Source organism: Falco rusticolus, chromosome 19 (genome assembly GCF_015220075.1).
Source record: "Falco rusticolus isolate bFalRus1 chromosome 19, bFalRus1.pri, whole genome shotgun sequence".
Classification (NCBI taxonomy): Eukaryota; Metazoa; Chordata; class Aves; order Falconiformes; family Falconidae; genus Falco; species Falco rusticolus.
Window position 1 is genome coordinate 6,364,600 of NC_051205.1, and position 20,512 is coordinate 6,385,111.

General features: G+C 50.0%; 1 protein-coding gene across 4 annotated transcripts in view; it reads right to left on the bottom strand.

Annotated features, from left to right (window-relative positions):
• HDAC7 (histone deacetylase 7) overlaps nt 1–20,512 on the bottom strand; it is an 88,492-nt gene that overhangs the window by 58,224 nt on the left and 9,756 nt on the right. For 2 of the 4 annotated variants that reach the window (XM_037412070.1, XM_037412065.1), the window contains exon 2: nt 13,149–13,235. The exons of the other annotated variants lie outside the window; for them this stretch is intronic. In XM_037412070.1, the coding sequence (XP_037267967.1) occupies nt 13,149–13,235 (87 nt within the window). The remainder of the gene's footprint in view (nt 1–13,148; nt 13,236–20,512) is intronic. 4 annotated transcript variants of the gene reach the window in all.

A 20,512-nucleotide genomic window follows, 5' to 3' on the forward strand; every position in this document is an offset into this window, starting at 1 on the left:
CTCTAGCCTGCTTATTCTTGACCCTGAGCATCTCAGCAGCTGTACTGCAAATACAGTAACTGGTAGAGCAAGACCCAAACCTCAGGTTACTCACCCATGGGAGCACCCTCATCTCCAGGAGAAGGGACCCAAATTGTCTCATACTCAATACATAAGTTATTATATAGAGCAGACCTGCTTCAACAGGAGGGATCGTGAGCAGCTTGTTCCAGTAATCCCTCAGCTGAGTGGTTAGAGGGACCCTGGGCAAGTGGGAAAATACAATTCAAATCCTTGTTGCTAGAAGCCAAATTTGACCCTGAGTCCCGTCCCGTCCCGTCCCCCCGTCCCCCCTTCCCCATCCTGGGAAGCCAAGCCACCCTATCCAAGCCACCAAACTGCTGAGAAAAGGGGCAGTAAATATGCTGGCAGAAGGCCCTAACCTGAGGAGAGCTTTGCAAACCTAACTGCATAGGCACTTCTGCATAGCCCTAAGTAAAACTCCTAAATAGCGTAAAATTGCAGGCTTAAGACAAGCCTTTCTCCTGCATGTTTCCCAGTGACTCGTGCTGCTGTCGGGGCTCTCCCATCATCCTGCTGCAGCAGCTCACCCACAGGCCCTCTTGGGGGTATTGGGGCTGGGTGGGGGCAGTTCTCGTTGCAGCCAGACACAATGGGATGGGAAGGAATGAGCTGAGGGCAGGACAGTGGGAGCATCCCCATGCAGGACATGGTGGGGACCTAGCACCTCAAAGAAAATGAGACAAATTCAGAGCAAATGAGCTGGTGCTCAGGGGCTTCAAAACCCATTCAGAGACACAGCAGTATCACCCAAGATTTCCTTGCTAACCATGGGGTGAACAGCCTGTGATGGCAGTTATTTGGCCACAGCTCTTCTGTAAGAGAACAGCTGCATTTCCAGGAAATCCAAAGTGTGGGGATTCTCTGACCACTGAATTACACTTCTCTTTTCCAAAGAAGAAATCACTTCAGATGCAGAGCAAAGTTCTGCCTCATCCCAGAGCGAGACCTGGAGGAGCAGCTGCTCAGCTGCAGCACCCTGTGTCTTCAGAGGTCAATCAGTGCGTATGTAGCAAGATAAACATTGAAACACCGGTAGGCAGTGGCTGTGTTTTTGCTGAGCTATTTTGCTCACTCTTAGGATACCAGATCAAATATAGGAAGTTACACATCAAGCATGCATGCATGCATGCATGCACACAGGCTGACACGCAGTTGTAAGCCCCAGTTGCCAAGCAGTTTATTTTCAGCACTCCGTGAAGCTTCAAACTGCAGCCACTCCTGGTGCCTCTCACCTTTGGGGCTTTCTCCTACCCTTTTATTTATGCCAGTTTTCTTCCAGATTGGCCTTTCATTTCCAAACTCTCAAAACCTCATTGATCCGCAGTTTCATTTTGAAAATGCTTGGCAAAAGCTCGTCTGAGGACATGCATGACCCTCAGACAACACCTATGGACTGATAGCAGTTCAGTCTATAGCCAGGATAGAGGGAAGGGACAAGAGCTTTTTTAATAACTCATAATTACAGAGGTTACACTTAGTGCCTCTCCACTTTGGAAAATAACACTGGAACAGAAGTGCTGGACATTAAAGGTGGTTGTAAATGAGTCCCAAACTCAAGCTGGGGGAGATAATAGGGAAACCTCAGCATCGGTGCCGTAGAAGAAGCTGACTGGTGGGGGAAGCACTGACATCCTTGATTTCATGAGCTGCAAAAGCACTGGCCATTTCCCAGGCTGGCAGAGAAGCCAGCACGTGCTGGGGGCTGCTTGGAGGCTCAGACCCCTGCTGGGAAGGGGGTCTACATATGCCCCAGCATGGGCTGTGCTTTGGGACCGCGTGAGGACCATGCCACAAAGCAAAGCGGTGACAAGAATGACACAATGAGTTGCAAAGCCTCTCTGGATGCATGAGCAATGGGAAACCAGAAATATGGGATAGGTGAGCTGCCTTGAACCCACTGCTGAGCACCAAGGGGGCTCCCAGGGCTGCGAGGGCTTGCCCGAGCACCACCTGCCCGGCCAGGGGGTCCACACTTCAAGCCCACTCTGTCCTCACCTACTCAGTGGAACCAGCCAAAAGTGTGATTAGTGGGGACCATTCTCTATGGTTTATGTTGGGCAGCAGCAGGAAAAAGGGTTTCATCCTCCCCATCTTGCTCTTTCTCCTGTTCATTGCCCTAGATTCATTTAAATTCATCCTTCAAAAAGGCTCAAACACATTGGGAAGGGCAAGCTGGGGGCTGGTCCTCCAGACCTCAGCCAGCGCCTTCATTCCTGCACATTGCTCCCCATTCCAGCATAACCCATGGGAATCTACCTCAGGGCATCCTGGAGAAAGCTGCTGTTTTTCTCTTACAAAATAACAGCTCAAATAACAGGTCAGATTTGGGGTGGGCTGGAAAACTGGAGTTTTTCTGGTCTCTGTATTCAGCTTTGAAATTTGTGATTTTTTTCCACATTCATGTTTTGAAAAGAACCACCCTGGCTCCTCCTCTTACGACCCCATGCAAAAATTACCTGCACACAAAGAGCAAAATCCACCTCCAACAGCAAAAAGATCCCACCAAGACCTTCCTCCATCCAGGTGGCCAGAGCTGAAACTGTAATTAATAGGAACTTGAGCCAGCCGGCAGCCTTGGAGCATGGGGTCAATCGAGATCATTCAACCAAGATAATTTTGGAAGCACAGGCAGTATTTTTAGCCTGGAAAGCAAGGCACTGCTTCCCTTTCTTGGGTCTCTCCTCCCTTACACACCATTGCTAGCAAAGCTGGGGCTCTGCTGTGGCCAGGCAGGGGGACATGTGCAGAACCCGCTGCTGGTTGTGGAAGAAGTGTGCTATTTTGATCCGCAGAGATGAATGTGCTTCACCCCCACAAGTTGTGCAGCCCTCAGAGTGCCAGCGAAGGAGACAAAGGCACTCAAGGCTGCCTGGGCTCATCTGAGCTCCCCTGCAGCTGGCTCATGGCAAGCAGGGAGGATTCCTGCAGCATCCCCATGCAGGCTCAGCCTCAACGCTTGGGATGGAGGAGAGCCAGGAGAAGGTCTTGGTCTGCTTGGGAGGGAAAGGATGGTGGGCAACAGTAGTGGTTCCCTACCAAAGCCTTTGCTGAGCAGCCAGGTGTGCTTCTTCAGTTCCCACCCATCACACCATGCTCTCAAGTCATGCAGCAAGCCAGAGAGCTGGAGAACATGAATGTAAGGCTGGAAATGTCTCTAGGGCTGGGGGTTCACTCTTGACCTCCTAAATGGCAGGAGCCGCAAGGCTGGGCATATGCCTGGGGAAGACCTGTGCATGGGGGGAACGGGCAGCCCTATGCTCAGCAGCTCTCTCAGCCTCCATCCCCCATCCAGGGGCATCTCAGAGACCCCCAGCCACTGCCTCCTGCCTGCCTGAGCTCAGAACCACTGCACTCCCCTTTCCACATCTGCTGCCTGCAGCCTCTTTGCCCACCGTAAGCAGGAGTCTGGAACAGCAAGAGGCCACACAGGTGGTGGCTGCAGCAGGTGAGGAGTGACTGTGGTTTCGATCAGGCAAGAGCAACGCTCCCTGGAGGAGAGCATCCTCTGACGTGCGCACAGCTGCCTGGCCCGCCCTGCTTTATGGAGCCACACTGGGAACCTGGGCTGCAGCCAAATTTCTCCTGACATGGGGCTGTCCTAACTGGAGCCCTGGGAAGAGAAAGCTGCCTGGTATGTCCACTGTGGTGTGTAGAGGTGATTGGGTGAACACCTGGCTGTTGCTGGCATCAGGAGGGCTGTGTTCAAGCATAGGGGTCCTGCTGATCACAGGGAAAAACTTGGTAAAATTTGGGAACAGCAGCCAGCAGTCCCCCGCCAGGACTGACTGCATCCCCTGGCTCCATAATTACCTGAGCAAAACAAGGGCTGCATGAACATGAGAGGGGAGTGCACAGAGCTGCAGGTGGGACCCACAGCCTCAGTGGCAGCCCAGCACCCTCCACCCTGGCTTTGTGCTGATTTGCATCCTCCTCCCTCCATCCACACACTCTCCATCCCAAACACACAGCTTGTCCACCTGCCTGCCCTGCAACCACAAAGCTCTGCTCTTGTTAGGTCTGGTCCTGGGCTGCGCATGGCCTGGACCTCCCAGGTCACTTACAGACCTCACAAAATATGGAAAAAAAAAAAAAAAAAAAAAAAAAAGGTTTATCCTGCTTTCCGGGAGAAAATGGGGTTGTGCTTGCTTTGGATGTATTTTGGCCTCCCTGGGCTGCAGCTGGAACTCAGTCTGGCAGTAGGATGCTTTAGCCTATCATAAGATGCTGAAAATTACTGTTTGCTCTCACTCAGTAGCTGCAGATGTCCTGTTAATGCTCTAGCACATGGCATCTGCTCCAAGCATGCCCTTATCTTCCACCTACAGACCAAGGCAGGGACATTACCCACCTCACTGGGTGAGTGGTGGGGGAGATGAAGCTGCCTCTGCTCCCCACATCTGCACAAGCTTCACCACACCAGAGTGGGGCCACAGCTAACACAGCACCCAAGGCAGCACGTCTTGGCACTGGCAGGTCTGGAGATGCAATTGGAAGGAAATCCTGTTCTGTTTCCTCAGATCCTATACAAAAACCTCCCTCTTTCTGGCCTCAACTCCAGCCTTGTGCTGGTGACACCACAGAGTGCTGCCTGACATGGTGCTACCCGGCATCCCTCGGCAAATGGCTTGACCAAAGCAGCCTGTGGCTGCAAATGCAGCGGGGAGCCTGCTTGCTGCAACAAGCAGGGATTATAGCATTCCTCTCTATCCCTACCTTTCTATCACAGACTTTCTCCTTTCCCCCTATTCTGCCTTTTCTTCTCTGCTGGGGACTAAATTTGGGATGCTTGGAATGGTTTGAGGCCAACCTGCTGAGCCTGCCAGCAGCAGTAGGACTGGCTGACCCAGCAAGCAGGTGGGCAAGTTGCTGACTTGGCCACAAGAGTGTTTGATGCCTTTTTTTATTTGCTGATGTACAATATGAGAGCAGCAACTTATGCATTGGGCAATGCATGGCTGGGCTGGGAAGGAAGCGCCAAGCGGTGCTTTGGGTAAAACGCACCGAGTGGTGGGCAATCGGTCGGGTCTTCAGGATGTGTCCTGGGCACTGAAGGGTTTGTGTTTCATATTTCAGGGCCTCAGCTGTACAAGTGAAGGGAAACGGGGCCAGAGCAGGGGCTGAGCAGGTCCTGGCTACACTGGGCAGGCGGTAGGCCACTCCTGGTGCAGCTTTGGCCCAAAGTTGCATCCTGCCTGGAAATGCTGGGCATGGCTGAATCAGCTCGGCATCAGCTACTGCTCAGCATTTAAACTCCTTGACTTTAATTCAGTAAATGTAAAACTATTCATATTTAATTGCAAAACATTGGGAGCGTGCAAACACTCTGCATACAGGAACTTGTATAATAAATAGTTTCTCTCCTCCGCAGGCCCTTGTCTTGCACTGCCACCGCATACGCTGTGGAGGGTCCATCCTCTGTATGGATTCAGCTGGGCATTGGGGTCCAAGGACTATCAGAGACCTCATAGCACCTGCCAGACAGCCAAATTGGCAGAAACCCTCAAGGGGCTGCCACCAGCAGACCCATTTTCCCACAAGCCCCATCCTCTCTGCCTGTGCTTTTAACTGAACAATGACATTTGCTTGGCAGCCCTAAAGTTTGTTTTAAATAGACACTCCTTGAATAAGACCTACAAAAATACCTTCACCATCCTGCTGCGGAGCATGAAACCACAGCAAAGAGGAACCATCGACTTTAAAAAAAAAATTATTAAAAAATCACACTTCTGCCTGCCTGTTTCAGCCTCCCGCTGTTGTTAGTGCTACCACACATTGCGCTAAGCGAAGAGCAACTGGAGGGAAGGGGCAATGCCTGCGGGTGGGTTAGCTCCAGATCTGCAGTCCCCAGGCCCAGCACAGCTCTGTGGCCACCTTCCCTCGCTGCTCTTGTGGGGCTTTCATACAGCCCCAGGGGAGAGAAAAACATTTGTTTTAAAAACAGGAAAATGTGATTGTAAAACCACAACAATGGGCTGGGGAAGGAGCCGGAGCAGCTCCGAATTTAGCTTTCGAAACAGTTGACTAAATGTTTCTGTAGCAAACCCTGCCCTTGGCCCCACGCTGCACGCCCTCTCCCGACTGCAGGAGCACATGCAGTAACTCTGTGGCTTCATCGTTTCCCTTACAGCCGGGTGCCAAATCCGCAGCACCTCCAATTTCAGCAAGGCACAGCCCAACTTATACAGGAGTTTCTATAAACTTCTGCCTTTTTAACATAGCCTTAAAAGCAACTCCGATGTGGCAGTCACATGAAAGCCCATTGTACATATATGTTGACCCCTATGTGCTTTTCCTTGCCTTTTTCACAGAAAGGGATCGTCGTAAGTTTATGGCAGTTTGCAAATGTCACCACCTGAGTGACTGGAAATTATTTCCCTTTAAAACGTCCAGAGGGTTTGTATCCAGATAAAGAAATAATAGCCAGCAAAACCGTGTTTTCCTAAACACCAGGAGAATGAACAAAAGCCTCTGACGTGCTCCGGGCAGTGCTCTGAGCTGCTGGGCACACTGGCATCAGAGGCTGTAACCCCCCAGTTACGGCACAACCTCCTTGACCACCGGTCCAGAGTCCACCCTGGGTCCACACTGCCAGCCTGTCTTGCACCTACAGCAAAAAATGTGTTCTCCTCTTCTACCCTCAGGGTGGGTTTGGAGACCACCCAAGCATCCTGCGTTCTAAAGGTTTAAGCATGAACTTGCCCAAGGGTTAAAGCCAGCTGGAAAGGGTTCAGGGTATCAGCTTTTGGGGTCCTGCCCTTCCCAACTCCCCTGGCCCCTGCCGCAAGGCTGGGGCCAGAGGGTTCCCCAGCAGAGAGGGGGTTTGGGTGGCTCACAGGTCTCTGCAAGTAGCTTTTCCTCTCCAAACCTTTGAGGTGTATAAAGCAGATCTTTGACTAGGAGGGCACAAAAAAGACAGCTGCACCTCATATTAAAGCTCCTCAGAGCCTGCCTGGGCACAGGAATCATCCAAGTTTACTTAAACCTGGCAGCAACTGCTAAAAAAGAAATGGCAGCTTCTTAACCTGACCTGGGCAGTTGTGACTTTCTCATTAAGCCAGTTAGAAAAGGAAAACATTCATCTGAATCTAGCAGCTTCCCATAGGCTGGCTGATAGAAAAAACAACTGAACCGACCTAGGAGGGCAACTTTCCATGGGCACCGTATCAGTCACACAAGTGAAAAACAACATGTGAAATCCCTGGGCAGAGCAGGTACAGTTCATCTCCAAAATAGCCCAAATGACTCATGCCCTAGAAAAGCTGTTCCCCTCTATTGACTTGAAGTGACGCTCAGGTGAAGACATCTAAAGGTAGGTGAGATGAATTCATGCCTTCAGGGAAGTCCCACTGGCAAATCTACATGCTTGGCTCCACCAAAGTCTAACACAACTCTGAAGGCACAAGGACAGACCCTGGCTTTGGCAGGCCTTGAAGAAGGGTGGTAAAACCTCAGAGTAGGTCAGTGAAGATCCAGATTTTGTATGTCCTGCTGTGTAATGAGACACTGTATGCATCCAAGGGCAGGTTATAGGATGAATGAACTGCAATCAGAGGTATTTGCCAGGAGCAACAGTGCAATATAATTCTGCTTTTCAGTGCAGAAGGACCTTATTCAACAGCAGAGCAAGATCCACTTGGGGATAAACAGATTTCTGTGAGAAATAAAGAGCATTTAAGGGATGTTATAATCCACCCAGGGCCAAGGTACTTTCTCCATCAGTTCAATAGCTTGAATCAATACCTGCTTGCTTATTAATAAGAATGTGAAGCCCACCCAAGTGCTGCCATCCTGGGATAGGAAATACTGGGAGGCTGGATTAGGCTACAGAAGGAAGACCGGTATGTTTTAAAGCTTTGTGACAGCAACTGTGTTGTCCCCTTCCTGGACAGGATCTACCTGAACAGCCAGAGAGCTCTCTCCAGACTTAGCAAAGCAGCTGCGCCACCAGGCTAGGCAGGTCTGCAGGGGAAAGTGGATACCTGCCTTTCTATTCAAAATTGCTCAGAAAACACACAGAAATGAACAACTGTGCTAGCAAATCTTTCCATCCACCAAGCTATGACCTCAGCTCCCAGCCTTCCTGCCAAGGCTGGTGCTGATTCATCAGTGAACATGTCGGCAGCACAAACAGGCAACGTGAAACAGATTGTATAATGCTCAGAGTCTGCTGAGAGAGACACACTGAGAAAGCCAGGATCTGGACACCCTGATGGCCAATGAGGTGGGTGGGAGAAGGACTTGCCAGCTGCTGCCAGCAGATGTGTTGAGATGTGAGAGCATAAGCAGCAAAGTTCCTACTATGGCGGGAAGAGTTGTTATAGGATCACAGCACAATTCAAGTTGGGAGGGACTTCTGGAGATCTAGTTCAACCACCTGCTTGAAACACAGACAGCTGAGATCAGAGTAGGTTGCTTGGGGCTTTGGTTTTGAAAGGCTCAAGGATGGAGCCTGCACCACCTATTCCAATGCTTGACTGTCAGCACAGGGAAAAAGTTTCTCTTCACATCCAGCCAGAACCTCTGTTATTTCAGTTCATGCTCATTTCTCCTCCTGCCATGCAGCATGATGAAGAGCCTGGCTGCAGCCACACAGCTCAGGTACCCAGAGCATCACCAACTACAACTAACACCAGGTCACTCCCTGTAGCATAACCTAATCTGAGGATCTGAAAGCATCTTCCAAAAGCAGGTCAGGTGCCTCACCTGCAGGACCCAAGGCAGACGCAGTGCCACCAAGTGGACATAGACACGTGTACAGATGCCATTGCAGTTTGCTTGGAAACGTCCAGAGCTCACGGTCCACGTGAATGTGAAGTGCCTGATCCACAATTAATTTGGTGAGGCAAATAAACCCAGTGGCTCCTGACAGCCTGGAGCTGCTTTCACTCAACGAGTCCACCTTCTGAAGTCAGTCTGGCACCAGCTCTCCTCCTCTTCTCCCCCCAGCCCCACAGATCTGACAGCAAAACTTTTGTCAATGCCTCAGCACCTCCGAAAGCCACAGAGAAGCCCAAATTGACTTCTGACAATTGCTGAACGAGCACGTTCAGAGTGCTAAAGATGACAACCAAAGCAGCAAATATACTAAGTTGTGAGGATGAAAATGTCTAAAACCCCTGGGCAAGGATATGCCCAAAGGCTGCTGAGCAACCATCTCCTACCCACAGCTTGGCCAGTCCTGGTGGTTTCTGCTTTTAACTCGCCCAAAAGTCTCTTGTGAGGGAGACTATCAAGAAGAACAGCTCAGGCTGGTCAACACAGCACTGCTGGTGAGCCTCCTGCATCACAAGCTCCCTGGAGCCACCACGAGTGGAGCTGAGATGGCAGCCACACCAGCAAGCAGCCTTGCTGCAGAAGCGGCCAGACTTCCAAGTGAAGGGGAGTTTTGGTCTCAGGCTGAGGTCATGTTCCCATTTCCTGCTTGGCAGTGCTGCTGACAGCCTTTCCATGGTCCCCCAGCCCTCTGGGAGCCATGGCAGACAGGCCAGGGCTGCTGGGGACTCCCCAGCCAGCTCATAGCCTGCTCCAGGCTGCCTCCTCTGCTCAGCCCTCCCTTCTTCCAGGACAAGTCCATGTCACTGCTGTCCTGAAGGAGACATTCTCTGCTGTGACATTGCTCAAAGCTGCTTCCAGCACTGGTAGAAAGTGAGTGCAAAGGGAAAACCTGTGAGTGTGGGGACATCCCTTATGGCTTGGGTTTCCTCCTGGAGCTGGGACATGGGCCAGCCATGGTAGGAACAGGAAGGATTTCTGGGTGCAACGACACAAAGTGCTCTGAAGGTGCCAGTAAAACCCCCTTGTGATGGCATAGGATGGAGGCAGATGTTACCAGAGCCAAGGAGAGCAAGCTGGGATGTATAGATGAGCATCCTAGCACTGCTCATACCACAGGTCACAGAAATCCCAAGAGAGTGAGGGGACAACCCAAGACACAAATGTCCCCCAGCCAGGGTGGTGGCAGGGAGGGTGGCCAAGAGATGGCCAAGGCTGCTCTGCAGCAGATGGCAGGGACCCAAACCTGCCTCTGGCCAGCTCCCTTCCTCTCAGAGAGTTTCCAGGACAGACTTTAACACCTTGCTGGCCAAGCCATTGCTTTGGTTGTGGTTGATGGCATCTTTGAAATGGAGCTAATAATGCTGACGGGTTTTTATCTTACAAGGGAGGTAAAATAAAGTTGGAGGGAGGAGGCTGTGGGAGAAGCATCACAGCCAGATGCCTATGAATTTTTCTTGGGACAGACAACAGCTGGATCCCACCAAAAAGCTCCTCATCATTCACACCAGCCTCTTCAAGGGCCACCCTCCTTTACGGGACAAAACAGTAAGGTGTCAGCCCAGCTCGGAGTTACTCACCTTGGCAGCAGCTCCTGGGTTGCCTACTCACTCTTCCCACTGCTGCTGCCCACACCCTGACCACTTTGTAGCCTCTTCAGCTTTGACTCAGGGTCTGTTTCCACTCCACCTCCTCTTGGAGAAGTGAAGGTTTCTTTTCCTCTCCTATAGAGCTATCCCAAAAACAAGGAGCAGAAAATCCTTCCCATGCAGGCTCCCATTTCCAAAACACACCCTGGATTTTCTCTCCTGACCTTCTCCACTGCAGTTGTTCATATCCACAATGGATATGAACATTTCCAATAGAGCTATTTTTAAAACCCAATGCTTATACAATGAAGCTATCTAGTCTGAGGTTTCACTGAGCAACGTTTCAGCCCATGAAAAGGTCCCCGTTTCATGGGTCCTGCCCTCATGTGAGCTTTGAACACGATGCTTGACAAGTTTTAAGGCTTTCTTTTAATAACTGTAACCTCATCATCCCCATGACCGTGTGATTACTCATCCTTCAGATTCAAAGTAATCGGCTGGAAATCATCCTGTTTTGGTTTAAAAAAAACAAACAAAAACCCCAGCCAAACAAACAAAAAAAAAACCCAGACATGTGGCTCATTCTCTGCCATTGCTACAGGGTTTGGTTCTGCCTGCCATTGCAGGGTGAGGAGCTGGGTTCGCCATTGGGGCTTTTTCTAAACACCAAGACAAATTTATCTAAAACCATCATATCCTTATTTCCCAGAAAACACTGAGAAAGACCAGGTGAACATGGTCTGGGCATAAAGTTCTGAAATTGCTGCCAAAGGAGATTTTATTTGTCAAATCTGTATCTTTCCATGTTTTCTTTGCCCAATGTCAGCTCAAGCTCTAAGCTCATGCTTCAGCCCTAGAAGGGCATTCTCTGACACATAGGATATCAGCCCATCAAGAAACAGTAAAAGAGGCTTTTTACCCTTTTCATCCTACCAGTAGGGATCCTTCAGGTTTTTGATAAAGAGCTCACAAACACCCATGGTAAGAATGAACCCATCTGTGCCATCTAAGCTTTAACCGCCAGGCTTCTTGACTTTACTTCTATTAAATAAAGTGGTTTTAATAACGTTGAGTACCACAACCTAGCCACTGTGCATGGCTGTGCCTTCAATAGATCCGCTAATTGACCTTCTTCAGCATGCAGAATAGGTAAATTCTCTTTTTTCACTCATTGTCATTAGTTGATGGTATTTGCAGTTTTCCTCCCTGTGAGGAAGCAGCTCTGCCACGGGTGCCTGCCCTCTCTCCTGCTGTGTGAAGCCTTCCTGGCTGCTTCTTATCAACAACCTATTTGCATCACAGTCCCATCTCTGGAGTTTTTACTTTTTTCCTCATTTTTCTCATCTTGGGCTGTCACAGACCAGTCGCTCAGTGACACTGCCTCAGTTCCTCACCAAAGCCCAAGACCCAGCATGGTCCTTCTTGTTCCCACTCAGAATTTTATGGCTTGAATCAAGACACCTGCCCAAGATTTCTTCCCACAAGTTCTCACCTTTGGTCCCCGTTATGGGCTGGCCATGAACTACAGTTCATAAGTCCTCCAAAATTGCCTGTTGGATGCAGCACAATCAAAACAGTTATAAATGCTGCATGAGAGCCTCTTTATTTTGTTACCTGAAAAGAGTATTCTTCAAGTTTCAGTCTTTCTAGGACTGCATTGTTATCCAAGGGCTTGCACCAGCATCTGAGAACTCAAGTACAGCCTTAAAAAAAAGCTTATGACCTCTAACACAGAAAGATTTTTAAGCAGCTGTCTTTTGCTTATTTTGTCCCCTGCAGCGCTCCTTGAAGTCTTCAATTACCCTGGAGCATCCTCAGCAGCTTGCAGAACTTTGGCACTTGCCTTGCAAACATCTCTAGCTGCTTTCCTCACTGAGTTCCTTCCCTCTCTCCTGCAAAGAATCATTTGGCCTCAGTGTCGCAGATAGGGAACAAAGGCAATCCCAAACCAGAGCTCATAACTGATGAAGCTTCAATACAAGAGGAAAGCAACAGAGGAAAGAGTGGGTGAAAGAGAGGGTCTGCTGCAACTTTCTCCTGCTCCTTGCTAAGCAACTGTAACTGACTCTAATTTGCACCAATTGTTGACCATGATCAGGTGGTGTCTCCAGCTGTAAAGAACAGCCCTGAAGCTGCTTTCTTGGCCTGGAAGTAATTGTAGAAACCCTGGGATTGAAAGCTTTCCTGCTGCATGAGGTCTACAAAGTTCCTCCAATTTCTTTCCACTTCTCAACACATCCCATCATGTGTAGGGGTCAATTTTCTGTAGTGCTGTGTGTCCCCACCCCACCAAGCCAGGAGACAAGGTGCTTGAAACAGAGCTGTTGTACTGCAAAGGTCAACCATCCAGAAGTCATGTTGGATGCCTAGAGATCATGAGATCTAGCTTTAAGGGTCCTGATACTTTAAAAGTGCTAGCTCTTCCAGTTTGTGTCCCTGTTTCTGAAACATCTAGGGCACCCTGCACATGTGCTCAGCTTTCTCTACAGCCCAGAAACAAAGCCAGTTGATTTTAGTTGGAAATTCCCAGGTTGGGGTGTGGGAGCATAACACCAGTTCCAGCACTTTTGAGGTAGGATAAAACTCAAGTTCTTCTATCTCGGCTTCCCTCCTAACTGTGGTGTCATGACCTGCATGTTTCTATCCTGATGCAATTTCTTAAACTGTTTACAGAAGGAGAGTAAGGAAATACTAGGGGGTGGCAAGAGAATAGAGCTGTAATACCTGTCTTGGGGTGAAGAAAGTGGAGAGATGCTCCCCATGTCCTGGCTCCAGTCACTTGGTCCAGGCCAGGGCTCTGCAAGGAGAATACTGGTGTATGGAGAAACAGTTGTTAATTTAATGCAAGCAACTGCTGCAGCTAATTGTGTATGGTCATTGTTTAGCACCACAGAGCCAGAGTCTCAGGGTCGCCCATGTTCAATAAAGCCATCCATGCTGTGGGTCATATGGCAAGACAGTGTCCACAACGCAGCGCACACAGGAGTGTCTTGAGAAGCAGCAATGAGAACTTCATGCTTTGAAGGTGAAAACCTGTAACTAACTGAGCATCTAGCCTGGAAGTGGACAGCAACTCTGGTGTAAGACAACTGCAAGAGCCAGTGCTGCTTTCTACCACGTTACACCTAAGGCAATGCTTTTCTCACCCGAAAAACGGGCGCTATCCCCACCTGCTAGGAGATGGTAAACAGCTGGATTTGATGATCTCAAAGGTCTTTCCCAACTTAAATGATTCTAGAATTGTCATGTACTATATGGTGAGCAACGGATGGTGAACATGAGCAAGAGCTATCTACCCTGTCAGCCATTCCCTTCCTGGCTGATGTCCACCAAAAGATCTTCTGTGTTAAGCCCTTTACTATGGCCCATGCATCACAGCATCTCTCAGCTACTTAAAACACAAGAAGCTGTACCAGGTGAGGGGATGGAGATGCTGACCTAGGGCTATCCAGGCAAGAGCAGTCAGGAATAACGCAGCAGGCACCAAACAAAAATGGGTCTACCAGACTAAAAATCCCTGACTCCCTGCCTGCTCTTGGGCAGGGTATGGTCTGGGTCACAATGTGCTGGAGCTATGAACACAGCACATACCAACTGTGTTTCCTGATAAATGCTACCCAGGCTCTTGAGCAGGCCGGCAGCTCACTTGGCAGTAAACAAGATACAAACGCAAGCTTTAACAACTGATGGGATCTTCTTCTCTGTACCTCACCATTCAGTCCCCTCCACCCCTGCATCTCCTCATCCTCCTGAGCAGCTCAGGCCAGGGGATGCCTAAAACCACCCATGCAGCAATGCTGGCATTCACAGCAACATGACAGGTGTTTAGCAAAGCGCAGAGGATAAAGAAAGCCCAAAGACACATTTAAACACAAAAGATGGGTTGGACGAGAGTAGCCCAGAGATGATGAGAGTACCTTTGCTGTCAGTGCTCATCTGCCCAGTCAGAGCTGCCTGCTGCCCCTTAGGTTTCCGTCTCTTTTTTGCCCCACTGCATGTGACAGTCCCCAGGCAGAGCAGCTCTTTAGTGTGGTCTGCACTGTATGTGGTGAGGAGCCTGAGCCCTGCTCTACAGCTTTCTTCTCAATGCAGTTTCTATGCTTGGTTTCAGAATGACAACCTCTGATGCTGTGCTGCCTCGGGCAGCGGCTGACTCTCGCACAAGTGGGTTTATCTTGCATCCTTTCATTTTACTCTCACACCCAGCTGGGGGCCAACCAGTTTCAAAATAAAATGAAGCTGCCAGAAGCTCTTGGGACTCTACCAACCTTTTGCAAACACTTTGAGCCGTCGCAGAAAATGGCCTGTTTCCGTGAATGCTCCCACTGGCATAATGGGTCACCTGGGGATTCCCGGACAATGAATATCCCTGGAGCAGATGCAGCAAGATGCCCAGTTTCATATCTGGGTGGTGTGGGGAGACTAAAATTGGAGCAGCTTCGGAGCCACCCACACTCACCCAGAAACGGAAAAATCCCTCCCTTAGAGAATTTACAACCGAAAGCTCAGATTTCCAAATGGCAGCAGACACCCACACAAACGAAGGGCCGGTCCCAGTTAAGAAGATGAAAAGAGAAAGGACATGCTGTCCCCCCAATTCTGCAAGTAGGGCAAGCCAATAGTCAAGCAAAAGGGGCTTGCTCAAGGGCACCGGGGGAGTCTATAACAAAAGCAGGAATTGCCCCAGCTCTCTGTTTGGCATCTCAGAGCACCAATACCGTCCTCCCTGTGCGTGGCAGCCTGTCCCTCCAGTGCAGTATTTATTGTAAGCTGGCTGTTTCTGCAGTCATCCCTGCCAGGCCACGGCTCTGCTTTTGTGCTGGTCGAAAGCAGATGGAGCAGCCTGATCCTCCACTGAGCAAATGAAGCTTTTTACATGGGCGACTGTTGATGGGAAGGCCTGGAGGTATTGCTGCTGCTGTAGCAGCAAGACAGCCCGCGGCAGGACTCCAAGAAGGGGGCTAAGAAAAAGAAGGCGAGTTCACAAACTATCATCATTTAAAATAACTGGAGGCAGAGAACCTGGACCAGTTCTTCTGCTGGGAAGGACACCACAGCTCAGACAATGTAGCAGTGCCTTTTCCCCACCACGCTGGTGGAAATTAGTTTTCTCCCTGTAATTGTCCTTCTGTTCACAAATCGCTAATGTGTACTTTTAGTCTAAATAACTTTTATTTTGGGTTAAAATTAGGAGAGAGCCCAAGTGAAGTTTCCATGAGGCAGAAGACTTGTCTCTCTCCCCTGCCATGAAATGAATTGACTTCCAATAAGCTCTTACCTAGGAAGGACCATGGGACTGGAAGTGGTTCCCAGGGCCGTTAACTCCAGGGCCAGCATATACATGAACTAAGTAACCTGGTGCAAAATTGTCCAGAGCAGTCCACTCCCCACATCCCCACTTCTGAAGTATTGTCCACTGTGGTATTTATTACTTCAGGGCAAAAGTCACCAACTATATCTTGGTACATGAAGAGACTATGAGCCTCTGTTATTTTTGGAGGGGTACAACTAGCAACAAAAAGTGGCCAGCCCCCTGGGTAAAGTTCAGAAAGACCCAAATCCAACACTCTCACGAGTAAGATATATAATTTTCTTTCCCTTTATATCATTAAGGTATCAGGCATGCGAGAGGTGGATAAAAGAGTACGTTCCCCAACAGAAAAAGTTTTTAAGAAATATAGGGTCAAATTATCTTGTTATGCAATACCCCTGCAACTTATAAAATCTAAAGCTGCAAGACATAAATCAACCACTAACTGCCTGGTGTTAAAGGGAAACTTCCTCTCATAGCAACTTATTGCGTAAGCGCCTTTTAGCAGGAGCTCCTATCTTCTGAAATCTCTGTAAGAGGTTTGTTGGACTACAGGGTTGTTGGGTTAGTCTTTATGATCCTTTCTGTGCCCTTTTGCTCTGATCCATCTTACTGTCCCTTCCAGTGAGCATCAGGGAGGAGGCGCAAAGCCAGCAGCTCCCTGCTTCATGCTAGGGCTATTGCAATGCACGGCTCGGCTCAAGGTGAGGTTAATCCCACCACCATGGATGGCGTCCCCATTTTCTCAGCCCTAAGGATCAGGGATTTTAGCACCTTCCCCTTCCCTAGCTCTGACTCAGGTCCTGGAAAATTTCGTAAGTGATTAATGAGTACTGTAGACTCTTTTTCATGTGAAATCTGTTCCTGCCAGTGACTTTGTTGGTGCTGTTCTGAAGGTTGTCTGCAAAAGGCTCTCAGGCTGGGCACTTGCTTACCCTGGGCATGCAAGTTGGAAACCACAGCAGGACCCTGCTCAGATACACACAGCAGCATTACTGAGAGCACCCCGCAGCTGCTACTGCTCCACCATCCACGGAGAGCTGAGTGGTGCCACAGGGCTGGTCCCCCCCAGCTGTTGTGAGCGTTTGCTGTAAAAACCCCTGTGAGTCTGAGCAGGGGGTCCCAGTGAGACACATGTTCCCAGTACAGAACTGCATGAGAAGCAGCAGCCCATGCTGCTCCTCGAGGCTGTTCAGCATCCCCCAGAGCTGGCTGTGATGACACATACCCACCCAGCTGCTGGACACCAGCTCCAGGTCCAGAGCTGGCCAGCAAAGTCTCCATCCTTGCAGAGGATGTTCCTGCTTCAGTTCCCATCATCCATAGCTTTCCCCAAGCCCATCAGTAGACTAAATTGATTTCCACCAGCCATTTCTGGCTGAGACTTGTTTTATTTATATTTTAACTCTTGCTTTACTTTCCCCTTGCACTAAAAAAAAACCAGAAACAAAGAGAAATCACTGCAAGTGACAGCCACCAGCCTTTGTAGCACCATGTTATGCCAGAAAACCCCCATGGGGGCAGGGAAAGTGGTGATTACAATGCCCTTCTACCCGCTGCTCCCCCCATGCCATGAGATACATGAGAGCTTGGCTCCAGGGCTAGTATTAACGTGCTGTTAGTTTGGTGACTGTTCTGCTACAGTTATTTTTAGCCAGTGACGCCTTGGGTATTTCGCTTCAGGATGTCCGGTCTGAGCCTCTTTCTGGGAATCCCATGTTCTCTAATTGTAAACAGCCCCATTCAATTGCTTGCAATCGCAAGAGGCCCTGGCTTATGCAGCGGGGCTGTCAGGTGTGAGTCAAACAGGAAGCCACTGCTGCACAGGCAAGCGAAGTATTAGCCATGAAAAAGTGCCCCTGATTATCTCACAGGACCTGGCCTTGCAGCCTACCACTGGCCAAGCTGATTCACCTGGCTGCTGTGAGGCTTGGGGGTTTGGGATGCTGCCTGCGCTGGGGTTTGGCTCTGCACCTCCCTCACATCAAGGTTTATTTGGAGGCTGTGTATTGCCTGTGCCACCCCCTGTGAAAATGAGGGTTTTGGTAATTTTGAGGCCCCAGCTGCTGGTTTTGAAAATATCGTCACCGTGGGAAAAGGGCTCTGGAGCATTGGAAACTCTTTGCGTGCGAATGCATGGCGTCAGGGACACCAAGGCATCAGGGTCTGGAAGGTGCCGGGAGGCTCTGGGTGTCTGGGATGGTACTTGGGAGATGTGGGGGCACACGAGAGGAAAGCTGCAGCTGGAGGGGGTGGTGGTTTCAGTCCTCTCTCTCTCCCCATGAGACACTACATCACACCAACCTCAGAAACCCTGCAACCAGGTGATTTGGTCTTTTGCTAAAAGCAGCAGCACTCTGCTGGCCTGTGGACACAATAACCAGCCTGGGGTGACTCAAATGCATGGCCCATGTTTCTCAGCACCATGGCAGAGGCTGCAGGCAAGCCTCCATCACCCTCAGGAAAGCTGGCACCAGACAGAGGGAAACACAGGGTCAGTGTGACCAAGATGAGCCTGTAACCCCGTGAAAACATGGGTCAGTGCCTTGATGACTGTCAAGAGATGGCAGAAAGGCAAGGGATGTAAAGACAGCGTCACTGGATGGTGCACATCAACAGAGGTTCCAAAAGTGCTTCATTCCCAGCGGCACCAGTCAGCCCACCCCACTAGCAGGCCCCCAGCACGTGGGCTGGAAACATGGGTCTCACTGGATTTCCCTTTCAGCAAACAGCTGTGACACTGTGCAGCTCCCTGGGACAAAGCAGCTATCCTCCCTTTACAGCTGCTATAAAGGTCCCAAATGTTACCAATATAAGATCAGATGCAAGCCTCTGTTTATTCCATTAGCGGTTTATCCCTACTTTCCTCCCCCTTATGCTTGGGAGCCCAGGAAAAATTTGCAACAGCGGTTTTGTTCATACAACCAGATTTTACCAGTGCTTGTTCAGCTGAAAGAACCTGAGACCCCTCCAGCATTTCCAGACCATGATCTTTGCTACCTGCAAACCCTCCTGCGCACAGGACCCCAATTGCCTGGGGAGCAAAACCCTCAGGGACAGCAAAATACTTGCGCTTCTCTAAAATCTAGGGATTACGGAGCTTAAGTTTTGTGACCTGCACATCAGAAGCAAATTGTATGGACATGGTCGAAAAGTTGGGGAGACGCCTGGCTGGCCCTGTGAGGCACAGTTGCATCCCAGGCGGCTGGGATGCCAGTGGCAGCCAGAGACTTGCAGCCACGAGGATCCGCTCAGGATACCCATGCTCCACTGCCATCCTTATTGCTCACTCCTCCCGTGCTCCCCCTCTTTGTGAGCTAAGAATATGAGCCAGAACTGAGCCAGCTTAGAAAAGAACTCTTTCACGGCTGAGGCATGATGGTTAATGGCAGAGAGCAATGTTTTCAAGAGGGGCTGAGGGCAGGATACTGTAAAGTATCTAAATCTGGTAGGAACATGAGTCATACCGAGCATCCACAGGGATGCAGCTTCTAAGGCACCTCAGCAAATAGAAAAAGTTCCCCAGAATGGCCCATGCACGGCCATGTGCACAGTTGTGCCCATCTCTTATCTGACTCATTTCAGTGTCTGAGGGGAAACCCTGGCACTGATAAACAGCTCTCCACTCCCTGCCTCCAAATTTACTAACTGAAATCTGGAGTCTATTTTTAACCCCAAAACACCCACTGCAAGTGGGGGTAGCCAGCAGCACGGCACAGCAGGTCAGCCGGCACCATTGGTTTGGGACTGCGTCACTGCCAGCCCCACTTCTGAGTCTGAGCTGACTCGTGCTGTTGTTTACTGGGGTAATTTGGCATTGGCAAGTTAACAGGCAAAGTGAGACTAAAACAAGTCACACAGGCACTTTCCATGCTCAGTGGCGGCACCGTGCCCCCAGATGGGGTATGCAAAACTGAAAGGCTCCAACTTTTTATTTTCTAGCACCTCCCTCAAACAAGGGTACGGTATAACCTGCTCAGCAGTGTTGTTTTCTGAGGGGCTGGTTCGAGACGGCAACATAGCAGAGGGGCAAGAGAGATGGAAAAAAACCTCCAGGTTTGAGATGAGGTTGCACTACAAGGTGGAAACCAGATTCAGGCCATGCTGCAATTTGAGAGTCACTTTCTTCTTACTTACTTCCCTCACGCTCAGTGCTGCAGTGTACAGGGGCACACATCAAACACAACAACCAGGACTAACGCAAGCATGCACAGTGGCTGTAGGATGCAGCAAGGTGAAATGGCAAGACCTCAACGCTCTTCGGGTCTCAGACCCTGATATTACAGGTTGTCCGCCCAGAGATGCTCAGCCCCTCTGTCTGGAAACAGCAAGAGAAGCAGCATTTTCATTTCCCAGCCAAAGCAGGAAGGGCAGGGGCAAGACAAACTGTGTCAAAGCCCAAGCTGCTGCAGAGCCGTTACACACAAGGTGACGCACACCCGAGCCTGGGTGATGATGTGAAGGCTGGCCCTGCTGTTAATTTGGAAGGGAAGTTGAAGCCAGGGCTGGTTGGCAAAGCCATCAGCTGCTTCAGGTGTTCACAGGAGCTTTTTATGCTCCTTCTGCATGGAGGGAGAGGAACCACCCTGGCTTTGTGGTCAGGGCAGGACACCTCATGCTTTCCCTTGCTTGGTTTTGGAGAAGTCAGGAATAAGGTTTCCAGCCCTCTCTCAGGGAAACACCTCTACTCCCAAACATTGCAGGAGAGAGGAGAGAGTCTGGTTGCAATTCCTGCCTAAACAAAGGCTGCCTTTTACAGCTGCGTCCCACCCTTTCC